The 14,477-nt window shown below is 40.2% G+C and overlaps 1 protein-coding gene across 3 annotated transcripts in view; it reads left to right on the plus strand.

Annotated features, from left to right (window-relative positions):
• The first annotated feature begins 9,549 nt into the window (after positions 1-9,549).
• The window catches only part of TMEM170B (transmembrane protein 170B), a 70,172-nt gene continuing 65,244 nt past the window's right edge, over positions 9,550-14,477 (plus strand). The window contains exon 1 of one of the 3 annotated variants that reach the window (XM_023624460.2): positions 9,550-10,207. In XM_023624460.2, coding sequence (XP_023480228.1) covers positions 9,895-10,207 — 313 coding nt within the window. In that variant the 5' untranslated portion in view covers positions 9,550-9,894. The remainder of the gene's footprint in view (positions 10,208-14,477) is intronic. The other 2 variants (XM_070244090.1, XM_070244091.1) reach the window with 2 other exon arrangements.

The raw sequence follows: 14,477 nt of genomic DNA on the forward strand, positions 1-14,477 counted from the left end.
TGGCAGACGGACAAAGAGAAAGAAAAAAAGCAACAAGATTTGTCCCATCCTCTTGGGACCACAACTCTGTCAACCAGAGAAGACTCTCCCTCAGAGTTTTAGCCTCCTGCAGTCCTCTATGGACTGCTGTTGCTTCTGCCATAGCTACAGGATTTCTTAGGGGCTGGGACCGAGAGCATAAAGAAAAGAAAAAAAAAGCGAGGGATTTTCACCACTCTTTTTGGATTGGGAACCCTTTTCCTGCTCTTCAAGCCAAAACAAGAAGACTTCTTTTGGAGTAATCCCTGTTGGCACTTATGTCCATGTCCAGGTTCTGTGCTGTCCCAAATCTAGGCCAGGGGACACCAGAGAAAAAAACATGGGGAACTCATGATCTGTTGTGTGACATTGCAAACTCTCGTCATCTTCTCCATCCACCTGCTACTCTTTACTTTTCAAAGTCCTTCCTGCCTTCTGTCTAAGTTTAGCCTCTACGCTCTGTAGGAGACACCAAGTGAAGGATGTTTAGTCCATCTTACCCTGAACTGGATCCTCACTTATCAATTTCATACTTGCTCAAACTTTCATTCAAGTGTAAAGCAAAGACAACAACAAAAGACATCAAGGAACACACTGTGGTTTCTGTATGTATTCTTAATGTCAATGATGAAACAATATTGTGTAACTAACAGCAGTTGGGAGGGAAAGGGGGAAGGGGAAGAAGCTTAATGCTGATCTCCTCATCTTTCACAGCTGGGGTTAAAAAGCTACTTAAAGTGGCTAAAATTCAGGAAGAACGCACAGAAAAGCTAACAAGGAGGGTTGCCTGAGGACACTAAGTGGCTGAGGAACCGGGTGGAGGGGGACTTTTCACTGAACACACTTCTCAGAATGAGAGATCTCAGCTACATGAATATATTACATTAAAAAAATAGTGGTAAAATAGAGATAGATGCTTGTCTATCAAGAGAATCCCCCACAAGTCCATTTTGCTCTTTCTTTAGGGGAAATATTCTCTAGAAGGCTGACATTCCCATATAGTTTAAAGAAATCTATTAAATATTTAAATGAAACAATAATAAAAGCTAGCATTTATGGAGTATTTATATCTCCAGACTCCATTCTAAGTAGTTATCTGATCTTCACATTAGCTCAAGAAACCATTATAATGAAATATATAATATACAAATGAATAATATATATGAAATATATCTATTTCGTGTTTTAAAGATGAGGAAACTGAAGATTAGAGAGGCTAAACAAATTGCCCAATGTTAAATATTCACATATGGTAAAGCAGTCAAACTAAGATTAGACCAGGTAGTTTAGCAGTAGATACAAAGGGTAGAAAAAATATACAATCTACTATAATCTGATGCAGAAGAAGAGGAAGAACAGCTGTGGGGATGTAGAGGTGTATAATTTTAGGATTGCTTAGAGTGGGTCAATAGATACACTCTAGATCGACGATGAGCTGTGTATCAGATATGGTGATAGAGATTACCATAAAAAATCAAAACAGAACCAACCCTTTGGTACGAGGAACACATAAGCTAAGCAAAAGGAACACAAACCATACCAATTAAATACTTTTTTAAAAGAAGCAATGGAAATAGAAAAAGAATAATGTAACTATGATACAACTAATACCACAGACCTATTATATCAATAGAAATGGTTTAAATTCTTCTATTAAAATAGGAATCTCATTTTATCACAAAGTCAAACTCAACAAGCAAACCCCTAAAACAAAGTGATTCAGAAAGGTTGAAAAAGAATGGATAAAGATATACTTGGCAAATGCAAACAAAAGGAAAGTTAACGTTTCTTCTAAAGTTATGATCTTAGCATTGGACGAGATTAAATTAAAATTTAAAAGCATTCTCTAATACAAATTAAGACACTTTTAATTAAAAAAGTAAAATCATAATCAAAATCTAACATATTTGAATATTTGTTCACCAAAAAATATAGAATCAAAATTTATAAAGCCCAAACTATATTAAAAAAATGGAGCAATAGGCAGAAATACATTATTTATAGGAATCTGAGCTCACTCACCCTGTGTTAGACTGCATTATTTGTTCAAATTATTTGTTGCCTGTATCCACTCACCTTTGCCATCCTTTCCAGTAGGCAGAATATACTTCTTTATCCTATTCCCTTTGGGCTTGATCATGCAACCTGTTTTGGCCAAAGGAATGTGAGTGTATGTGACGTGCACCATATCTCAGCATAAACTTTAAATGGACCTGCATGGTTTGGCTCTGCCTCTCTTGTTCCTGCCAAGACTGGGATCAGGATGAGTTGGGTGAGGCAGGGTCATGAAAGTGTAGGGTCAGATTCCAAAATTTTATCTAAATGTTTTGATATTTTGTTCATCATGGATTTTTGTACTGCTTTTGATTTTTAAAAATATTTCATGAGAATATTATTTATCTTGATCACTGAGTTTTTTGGAGTCCTCTTAAATTTTGCATGCAGCTACCCCACTGTGGCCGTGGTTCCTGCCCTATCCGAAGAGCACAGCAAGAACCCAGAGAGTGGCTACTCCTTCAGCCATGCTTCTGAAATGAGAAGACCTACGGAGCCAGACTGGACCCAACCAAGCAGATATCAGGTGAACAGCAACCGATCTGCAGTTCTCATGAAACATGAGCAAGAAATAAGATTTGTTGTTTAAGCCAATGAAATTTTGAGTTTCTTTGTCATACAGAATGGGCTAGTGAAACCTAAGGGACAGTCTATGGCAGATTCAGTGGACAAAAATAAGTAAGATTTAGAAGACCTTTAGTAACATAATAAATATGGCAGATCTTATTCCTATATTCCACACTATTTCCTAAAAACATAGAACATACATTCTTTTTCGTTTACTCACTCACCAAAATTATCCTTATGCTGGGCCACACAGAAAACGTTAATAAATCCCCCAAACTAGAAACAGTATAGATAACGTTCTATAATTTACGTTCTGTGATTACACTATGAACTGCTAGCAGATGTAAAACCTCCTCCCCTTAAAAGCTGAAAATTAAAAAAGAATTTCTCTTTTAGATAACTTCAAAGTAGAAATCAGAACTACAATGGCAGAATTTCTAGAAGATAACAATAGAAAACGTTAACAGAACGCTATGTATGAAAAGCTATAAGATACAACTAAAGCAGTGCTCAGTGCAAATGCAAACTTGGATACTTATATTTTTAAGAAATAAGAAAGAATAAAAATAAATGAATCAAGCAGCTAATGTAATATCTACAGAAAATAACAAAACAATCCAAAGGAAAGCAGAAGAAACTGATAATGATAAAAGCAAAAAAAAAAAAAAGTGAATTACTATACAGAAACATGAAGAACTGATAAATATATCTAAGACCTAGTTGACTGAGAAAAATACAAAATGATTAGCAAAAATAAGTAAGATAGAATGAGAGGAAGTATACATTCACAAGATAAGCAATGTGTTAGTGAAGTTAAAAGAATTATGAGGCATTGTTTAACACTACAAATTATTTTTTTAAATTGTATCAGATAGATAAAAATACTCAAAATGAAAAAATTATAAAAAGGAACCAGGAAGAGAAAAAATATAAATGGACCAATTGCTACAGGAAAAAAAATACTAAATAGAAAAAGTTGACAAAGAGCTGCTTCCCAAAGCATTGATGGCAGGTTCACAGTCGAATTCCTCCAAACATTTAAGGAAAAGATAAATCCAAATAAAGTCTAATTATTTGTATAAAGCCAATACAGTATTAATTAGAAAAAAACTAAACTAAACATGACTCTAAAGAGAAAACTACAGCTCAATCTCACTTATAATATTGATGGCACAATTCTAACAAAAGATTAAGATGCAGAATTAAGTAGCGAATTAAAAGAATGAGAGATCATGACCTAGTGGCATTAATTCCAGGAGTGTAAAGAAAACATATTAGGAAGTAAATTAATATAATTCACCATGTATATAGAACCAAAGGAAGAATCACACGGTCATATCCATAGATGCTAAAAAGACATATTCAACAAACTTTTAACATCAAAATTCTTCTTCTTTTTTTTTTTTTCCCCAAGGAAGATTAGCCCTGATCTAACTACTGCCAGTCCTCCTCTCTTTGCTGAGGAAGCCTGGCCCTGAGCTAACATCATGCCCATCTTCCTCTACTTTATATGTAGGACCCCTACCACAGCATGGTGTGCCAAGCGGTGCCATGTCCATACCCGGGATCCCAACCGGCCAACCCCGGGCCCCCGAGAAGCGGAACGTGTGAACTTAACCGCTGCGCCACCGGGCCGGCCACCAAAATTCTTAATAAAATAAGAGATTATATTTTCTCAATTTTCCTTAAATATATTTATAAATTTAACATAGTGTCAAGGAAAATATAACCAGTGATATTTTCAGAGTTAGGAAGCTGATTTTAAAGTTTCTCTGGAATAATATACATTCAAGATTAATCAGGAAAAAATTTGAAAGTGAAAAATAAAAAAGAGGAACTATCTTAGCAGATACTGAAGCACATTATACAGTTAAAGGAAGTAAAAATAGTGTGCTGACACATGAATAGACAAACGGAACAGAAACGGAAGTCCAGAAATAAACCCGAGTATACATAGGAATTTTGTACACGATATATATAGATGGTATTTTAGGTCAGTGGGAATATGATGGATTATTCAATAAATGTTTGGGGACAACTGGGAAAAACTAGATCTCTACCAAACTCCTCACACTAAAAAACTTCCAAGTAGACGAAAGATGTAAACGAAAACACTCATAAAATGTTTAGAAAAGATGTGAGACTTTGAAAATCAAGTGTGAGAGCGGGGAAGACTTTTAAAGCATGGTGAAAGACAGCTACTGTAACAGAAAAGACTGACAACGTAAATATCAGAAATTTCTGCATGACAAGAAAATTTTGTTAAAATTAAAAGGCAATTGATAAATTGGAAAAGATAGATGCAGCACATATCACAAATGGTTAATCTGTTAAATATATAAAAGATCCTACCTATAATTTTTAAAAGATAAGTTACCCAAAAGAAAAATGGGCAACAGTCCCTAGAAAAAGTGATCTAAATGTTTCTACGCACATCAAAAGATGCATAACCTCACTTGAAATCAGAAAAATGCTAATTAAAATACAGTGAAATACCATTTTCACCATTTTGTTCTTGGCGTAGAATGTTTTCTTATGTTTAGCTCAACAGTTAAATAATTTAAGAACAGAATCTAGTGCAGATTATGTATCATGAATCTACAGGCTACATTTAAATCAACACACTACCCTTAAGTGTCTTATATTTGGCCTTCTATCCATAATACGAGCAAGCTGGATGCAGGGTAATTTTTAGATACCAGTTTTTAGGGGGAAAACTGAGTCTCATATGTTGCCAATGCAGGATTTTTTGTGTGTGTGATTTTAGCAGAAACTTTTTCTTCTTACACTCACATTCAGACTTCAAAGTATAAATTCTTAGAGTTCAAATGTCATTATGTAATCTCTGTTTCTAAGACTTGGCATAATAAACAAGGAGCTAGCTGCAGGGGTGGTAGCTGGCAGAAACTGGAAGGGAGGTGGTTTGATAGGGGGTGCAAAAACAAGGTGGAAGATGGAGCTGGAGGCACTGGCAGTTATCTGTCCGTCCTTCCATCTCAGACATGCCCCTGATCCTCCGTGACTGTGGGTGAAGGTCATACCCCACTGCTGAGATGGAGCAGCTCTCCTCCCTTTTCTGGGCAGGGCTGGTTCCCTCAGCATTCCCATAATGGTAGCCTGGCACCCTAGCTGTGCTATAGCTTACTGGAGTGACAAAACAGGACATAACTCTGTATTTCTTGGTCCCAGAAATTCCAGCTTTTTAAATTCCCTGGGTGAGCAATTTGGAATGATTCTAATTTGGGTAGGTAGAGTAAATACATTTAGGATGTGAATTTCCACAATGTCATTTGCAACATCGTTTTTGAGAACTACAGCTTTCAGAGAAGGAAAATACTCTACCTTGTTTCTCTGATTTACTGTGATGGGCCTATCTCTTGACTCTAATAGGAGTTATGAGAAACATTTCACCATGTAAATTTCAGTACAGCCGCTATTTTAGAATAATATACATGGCTTTTTCTTCCTCTTATTTCTGTCATTTCTTCCAACTGAATTTTATTTTCTTCTTCAAAAAACCACAGAGCTCCCATTTCTCTCTCTCTCTCTCTCTCTGTGTGTGTGTACAGACAAGATTCGGAGAGACGTGTGGTTTTGTGTATGGATTTTGAAAAAAATTACTCTAACAGTGATGTGAAATTTCAACCCACCCTTGTGAAAATTAAATGAGTTAGTATGTAGTACTTGGCACAAGGCCTGGCATGAGGAAGGAGCTCCGTGTTTATTATTGCTATTACTTAAAGAACATCAAAAATCTGAAGAGAGAGGTACCATTATTATTCCCATTTGAAGGCTAGTAAGTGTTGGAGCCCGTATTCAAACCACATTTTTCAGATAACGAATCTATTTAACACCACACTACTCAGGGTTTGGAACTGCTGAAATGTGTAACAAGATTAAATTAGGTTGCATACATAATGTGACTCTATGAAATAGTACTGTATAGCAAGAAAGGGAGATAAAGTGGAGAAAAAAGATGTCCTGGATAGTTGATGTCTTTCTCAAAGGATCAACATCATTTTACATTCTAGTTGATTTTAAAAGCTTTCTTCTGAGCCCTCTCTGGACAATTAATAGGATGCCTAAGACTTATGGGTGTTCCCTCACTTGTGTGTAAGAAATACCAGGAGCTGTTTGCAAATTGGTGTTTACTTCACATTGAAGGGTACAGGGTTGAAAGAGACCTCGAGTATTCATTTGGGAGCGTACCCTGATTTCTGGTAGGAATGTGACTAAACCATTCCTTGCTTGGTGTGTTAACTCAATATCAGATCTGCAAGGAAAGAAATTACACAGCTTCCATTTGCATTAACTCAGTTTTGGGTTTCATAACCCTGGCTATTGGGAAAATGTTCAATTTCCTTAAGGATATAGGCTTCCAACACAGTGGGTATCATTAGCTTTATCAAGCCAAAAACAAGTTAAATGCAATGAATTAGCCTAGAGAGTACAGACCATGCTAATCTTTAAATCCTATAAAGAATGCCTAGCATAGAACATTACAGATAATAGATGCCAAATAAATGCTTATTAAATTGAATTGAACTACAAAGCAGGGGAAAAATTGTCAAGTTATCAAAGTGCATTATTGAATTGGGGCTTTATTGCTGTGTCTTACTTTCTCATTTCCTGAAATTAACACTTAGGTTCTGTTTAAAAAACTTTATGTGAAACAAGAAAAATGCTGACTTTTCTAAGAAGTTCATTCAATTATTTATTCAACAGATATTTATTGAACACCATGTGCTAGGCACTGTCCCAGGTTCTGAATATTTTAAATGTATGCTACTATGTTTTAAATAATAGTGTGCAATAGTAAGAACCTCAATTGCTTCCACGTAAACTAACCAAAAGTTCCACATGTGAGTGTTTAATGAGCTGCTGCTCAGAGAGTTTGCTATGAATCCTTCATTGAATGTAGTCACATTCTCTAATACCACTAATCATATAATATCAAATCTCTTAATGCCTTCATTAGGTACCTGCACCTCCCATCCAGAAGCTTAAAGTTATGGAGTTAATCGCCAGTTAAGAAAGATAGTGTAGTTGCTAGAAAGAATTAATAAGACTAGAAATTCAGAAACTGGGCACTGAAGTGGTGTCACCTCTGTTAAGTTACTTAATTCTGCAGAATCAGTTTCCCTATCTGTATATAGCCAGCCCTGGTGGTCTAGTGGTTAGGATTCAGCATTCTTACTGGTGCAGCCCAGGTTTTCTTTTCCAGTCAGGGAACCACATTACCTGTCAGCTGTCATACTGTGGCAGCTGCTGTTGCTGTGATGCTGAGAGCTATGTCACCGGTTTTTCAAACACCAGCAGGGTCACCAATGGTGGACAGGTTTCAGTGGAGATTCCAGACTAGCACAGACTAGGACGGAGGACCTAGCCACCTACTTCTGAAAAAATTGGCCTTGAAAACCCTATGAATAGCAGTGGAGCATTGTGTGATAGAATGCCAGAAAGTGAGAGGATGGTGCAAAAAGACTGGGCTCTGCTGTACAGAGTCACCAGGAGTCAGAATCAATTCAACGGCATTGAGAACGAATTTGTAAAATTAAATGAATTTTTAAAATGTTAAAGCTTCTTTTAAGTCCGATATTCTATAACATTAATTAAGATTAATTAATTCTAAATTCTAGGAGGAACGTAAACTCTATGAGTTTTGGCTCAATTCCTATTAATGATACAAAAATTTCCCTTTTCTGTGTTGGGACATCAAACGAACAACACAGAGACTACATCCATATACATATATACGTACATATATAATTATCTTTAAAGTAGTCACCAAGAGCACCGTTTCACAGCTGCTTCAATCTTTCTATGCTTTGCCAAATATACTTGATGATTTAGCTACAGCATGAACTTCTTCACTTTCCTTTGTAGATTTTCTTTTCAGATGGCAGGGTGATACTGAAAAAGGATGGAGTGTGTTGAGCGGTGCTGGCTATTGCATATTTTATTATGGCCAAAACAATTTTTATTTTTCAAGTTAAAAGCTTTCCAACTTCAAGGAGGAGTTTAGTTTGTTGCAGTTGGATTTTAGACAGCTCCTCCGGCTAACGGGGACATGAAGAAAGGCAGCAAACCATGGGAAGAGAGAACTAGTTTAAGTCCTAGGGGGAAAAAATAAGGCAGACTTTTACAACTTAGGGAAAAAGAACACTGCAAAGAAAATGAGCTAGCCCCGGGGATGCTTCGAGGAGTAGGAACTTGCCCAGCCCTATGTCTATGAGGGACTTCAGAAGATGGAAACACCGCAGGCCCAGGCTCTCACGGTGGGAAGAAGGACCGTTGTATGATAAAGCGGGCCTATTTCTGTTTTAGTGGCTTTCAAATATATTCTGCAAGTAGTGACCTATTCAGGTCATCTGACTCACACAGAAAAAAAAAAAAAAACCCGCAAATTAATCTAAAATTTTGAGATATTCACGCCTTTAAAAAAGGGTGTACCTGCAAACAAAATCAAAAGTATTTCATTCCAAGCCAAAGATCTGAACTGTCACAGAATCCATGTCTTGGGGTTTAACACCCGCCTTGCTCCCTTCAGGGACCTCAGCTCCCGTTGCAGCGCCGTCCCTGGCCTAAGGCTCCAGCCCTCTCGGGGCGCGCGCCCGGGGTCTGGGGGCGGAGAGGGCGTGGAGGTGGTTCCCTTGGAGCATCCAATCAGCGGCGAGGCCGGCGGTGGCGCTAGTGACGCAGGCCGCGCTTCCCTCCGCCCCACTGCGGGCCGACGCTCGGCGCTGTCAGCCCCGCGAGCTCGCGCGCGGGGAGGGGGAGGAGGAGGGCTTTGGGGCCGGCCGGCTGTCGGAGGGCGGCGGGTCGCGGGAAGGGAGAGAGTGAGCATGCGCAGCGGCTCCGGGGCGGGCGGGGGAGGTGGGGACCCGCGCGCGCGCGCACCAGCGGCCCGCCGGCGGCCGCGGGTGGAGGGGGCGGTTCCTCGAGTGTCGGCGGCCGGAGGGTGGGCAGCCTGGCGGCAGGTGCCGCCGCGGCCGCCGCCGCAGTCTCCTCCGGGTCCCGGGTCTTCTCGTCCGCTCGTGGTGATGCGCTGGGCCCCGTCGGGGGCTGCACCTGCCGGCTGCCCATCACCCGGGGCCTCCTGGCGTGACCTCGGCCTCCTCGCGTCCCCGGCCCCCGCGGCGCCGTGCTGCCCCTGAGAGGGAGCGGCAGCGGCCTCCTCCGCCCCGAGTCCTCGCTCGGGGGCCGCGCGGACAGAGCGCCTGGCCCCCTCCCCTCCCCCGTCCGCCGTCCTCAATGTCTCCCCGGCGGGGAGGGGGCTGCCTGGGAGACGCGCTGAGCGGCCCCCCCCGGAGGCCCATCGGCGGCAGCAGCAGCGCCCAGCCCGGCGCCCCGCAGCCTTCCCCGGCGGCGGCGGCGGCCTGGAGAAGCCGCGCACCCGCCGCCGCCCCCGGAGCCTCGCAGCCGCCGCCCGGCGCCCGAGGAGAGGGCGGCGGGCGCCCCCCGGGGAAGATGAAGGCGGAGGGGGGCGACCACTCCATGATCAACCTGTCGGTGCAGCAGGTCCTGAGCCTCTGGGCCCACGGGACGGTGCTGAGGAACCTCACGGGTAATTGATGCGCCCGGGGTGGGGACCGGGATGCGGTGCCGCCCCTCGCCTCCTTTCTCCCTCCCGAGGAGAGGAAGCGCTCCTCGCCGCCCCACCCCCGTGCGCGCCCCGCTTGGGAGCTCGAGGTCCCAGGTCCTGGCGAGGAAGGTGTTAATTGGTTCCACTCCGCGCCTGTCCCGGGGGCGCCGACTCCCTCCGTCCGTGTCCCCCGACCCGGCCCTCTGAGGCTCCCGAATCGCTGGGGGAGAATCCCCGACCCCCTCCTCCTGCCCCGCACGGGGAGGGCTCCCCACGGCCCTGGCTGTGTAGGGTGCGCGAAATAGCGTTAGTGAGCAGACTTGAGCCCTGTTAGCTTTTCTTCATCCCCTCCCTTGCACGCACACGCACACACACACACACACAGTCCGCGTCTTGCTGTTTAGATCTTTTTCTGTTTAACTCTTTTTCTTTCTGGCAAATCTCAAACCGGATGTAGGACTAAATCCCCTACTCACAATGATCAGTTTGCTCCAACTGTTAGTTTTTGTGGTGATATAGATGACTGATTTAAGTAGATTATAGTGGGTCAGGGGCTGGGCCAAGGTCTAGCGTTCTAGGCTTTTGAGCTTTAACCGTCTGTCTCCTCCCTCTCTTCTTTCCTTTTGTCTGTCTCTCCCCCTCTCGCCTTTTCTGTGACATTTGATAATTTTGTGTGTTTCCCTTCATTCGTCAAGGCTATCAGGAGAGAATTGGAGTTAACTATATCATAATAACGTCAACTTCTAGTGGTAAAAGTGAGCAGTAATATTCACATATTTTTAGCGAGTTTGTAGGTTTGCTCTGTGAAGAAACTTTGCGAAGGTTTATGTTAATGTGAAAATGCTTATATTATTCTGAGTTCTGAATTTAAAAAATACCTGTAAAGATTAGTGTTGATAAGAAACAGACTATTTGCAATTTGGTGACGACTCAGTGCCTGCTCCTCGGAGAAAAAACTTAAAAGCGTTCTCAGGATTTAATTCTTGAAAATGTGTAAGGCAGCTAATTTTGATAGAACATTAATATTTCAGAATGCATTATGTCAAACTGGTTAAGAGTATGAAAGGTGTTTTACAAATATAACCTGTCTTGGGAGACTACATACATATATGTGTGTGTATATATAATATAAATATATTATAAAATCTGGCATGATATGCAATTCAGATAGTCATAGGGAAAAAAATTTTGGAATTATATGCCACAAGGATGACTTTAAAGGCAGCGGTTTCCTTGAATGTGGAAACTATAGAATAAACGTAGATTCTGTATTCACTCATGGTGTCCTCACTTTTATTATGTAGTTATTTAAGTTGGAGCAAACTGGCTTTACATGATTGTTTCGGGTCAGGAACATGTTTTTAGTTCCGCAAAACTACATTGACATAAAGACCATTTCATGATTCCATTGAATTTAGAGATAGACTGCCTTATCTTATTTATGGCTTTGCTTGTATTTATCCACTGTTAATATTTCAAATGTTGTATCATTTATGCTTATTGGACTGAAATGAACAATAAGGATTTAAGAATATATATTTGTATATGTTAATCACTGGCCTAGCTCATGAGTGGGTAGAGAAAATTAGCTTTGGTAGCCATAGAGTGAATGTAAATGTAACTTAACCTCTTGGCCAGATTTAACAATATTTGAAAATATTTACTTTAAGATTCTAATCAGTATAGTAGTGTCCAGTTCCACAAGTCAGCTATTAGATTAATAATCGTAGTTTCAACCCAGGGTTTGCTCTAATTATCTCCTAATATAATTTTAATAGTTGTCAGTTGCTCATCAGGCTTTACCATTTCATCAAGGATATGCTGAGCGTCCCACTCTAGGATTGAGGACCGTGGGAAGCTCTTCTAGGAAAGATGTAGAATCTGAGTATGCAAAATTCTGTTTGTCAGGGTGAAAATGGAGAAGGAAACAGATTGGAAATATACTTCACCAGCAGGTGAAAGTACCACGTGTTAGGAATCACATCACTTCTAAAAAGTGAACTCTGTAAATGGTGACATTCTGATGTGGTTTTCTTTGTGGACTTCTCCATGCTGGTGACCCTAATGACGCCATGTGTAGCTTAATCATTAGTCAAGAGATGCTACCTACGGTGACATTCAGAACTTGATCTATTAAAAACAAACGCAACTCCTAAAATAAGACAACTCCTGTTTATTGAATTCCTGCTCTGTGTCAGGCACTTTACGTATATTCTTTCCAATCTTCAGAGTAACTCTCAAAGTGGATTTACAGAGAAGCTCAGAGAGGTCAGTTAAGTTGCCCCCAAGTCAGATAGCTGGTAAATGGCTGAGCTAGGGTCTACACCCGTCTTTGCTGGCAGAACTACTTTTTCCCCTTTTCCATGCCCTTTTAGCTACTTCCTCTTTTCTCCTTCAGATGGAGTGAATTACTTGCTTCATCCTGCTACTTCTGCTCCTTGTAATGCTTTATTATTCTAATTTTTAGTTACCTTATAATTTTTATTTATTTTTCTAGACTGTGAGCTTTTTGAGGGTGGGTTCACTTCTTAATCACGGAATTCTGGAACCCTAGCATCATAGTACCTGGCACATAGTAAATGCTTGACACATTTATTGAGTTGAATTTTTAAAATAATACTTAACAATTGGATGCTTTAAACATTCTAGTTGCATTATTTTTCAGCTACATCTGTTTGAGTGTGCTGTTAACGAGGGAATGAAGTATTTAAGTAACTTATTTAAAATTTAATAGATAATTATCTTACCTTTAAAACACAACTGTTTATTGAATGCACTTTTTGTGCTAGTTACTATGCTTTTGTGCATTTTATTTAATCTTTTCAACAATCTTGAGAGAGATTATTCTTTATCCTTATTTTACAGATACATACATTGAAGCAAAGAGTAACTTGCTTAAATCTGATAGTAGTAAGTGAAAAATTCTTACCTTTTTTTTCAAATTATGATAACACATATTATTAAGTCAGAAGGCGTTTTTGTCATCATACTAAACCTGGAAGTGAAACAGGTAATAGAAAGGAGCATGGTGTAGAACCAGACTGAATTGGACTTAAGAAATGACTGTGTGAAGGATTTGCAGAAATCTGATGAATAGGAATTCTAGTTAATTAAAAACCAAATAAAAAGAGAATGTAGTCTCATCTCTACTTTTTTCTTCATGTAGACTAACAGATGTGATTTAGTCTTCTCTTTGTATCTTATCCTATAGGTGAAGTAGATAGCTCAACTACTTGATTTTGGAAATACTGAAATATCACATCATTGAAGTTACATGGCAGGGATCAAACAGTTGTTTGTGATATAGGCAGAACTTTAACCATCCCTAACTCTTAGTTCTGTGACTTTACCGTTTATTCCACATGGCTTCTTAACTCTGGCAGGTCTGATAGATGATAAATCTTAATGTACTTAAGACTGGTAAGCATTTGTCCCAGTGAGCCCAAGAATGTGTGAATGGAACTAATTTTTGTCCAGCAAATAAAAGAGAATGGAAAATGCAAGATATTATTGAGTAATAATGCTTTCTAAAATTTTAAGTTGCCATTGCCTATGTAAAAGTTAATGATCCATATTTATTGTATAGCTAGTTTTAGAAATCCGACCAATTTCAGTCTGCTATTTTTTCTGCTTCTGGAAGACACTAGGATGGGGATTCCATATTGAGCAGATTAATACCTGAAGACCCCATCTTGTCACTTGATAACCATTGCCAAAGTTCTCTTCTCTATCTGTCACTTCCCGAAGTGTGTGATGCACCGGATTCCTAGATTGTTTAACTGTGTGTACGTTTCCTGCTTCTTTAGCTTACTAAAGGAGAGAGAGAAATGACTTCCCTTCTTTCTTAAATAGTTTTTCTTTCTCTAAATATGTGCTAGATACCCCCACCCCCCCCCACCCTAAAATTATAGTCTGTATGATATACTCATTCAGTTTTCTGGGTAACGACTTTAAAAACAGGTACAATGAGATATATTCTCTTGCTTTATTTGTATTTTCTCCAGCTATTTCGGCTCCCAACTTTGTGTTCTGACCCGAATTTGGTTGCTAAGGGTTTAGAGAAGAATTTTTTGCTTAGAAAAAGGCAGGACCCTTAAACTCCTGGATCAACACAGAGCCGGGCTGGTGTTGGGAGAGGGATGATTGGTCCCTGGGAGGAAAGGCGAAGGCTGGCTTCAGGCTGGTCTCCTGTCTCAGTGTTAGCAGCAGAGGTGAGGTCAGCTACTCCCTCTTTCTACTGGCGTAAACTTTC

This window comes from Equus caballus, chromosome 20 (assembly GCF_041296265.1).
Source record: "Equus caballus isolate H_3958 breed thoroughbred chromosome 20, TB-T2T, whole genome shotgun sequence".
NCBI lineage: Eukaryota > Metazoa > Chordata > Mammalia > Perissodactyla > Equidae > Equus > Equus caballus.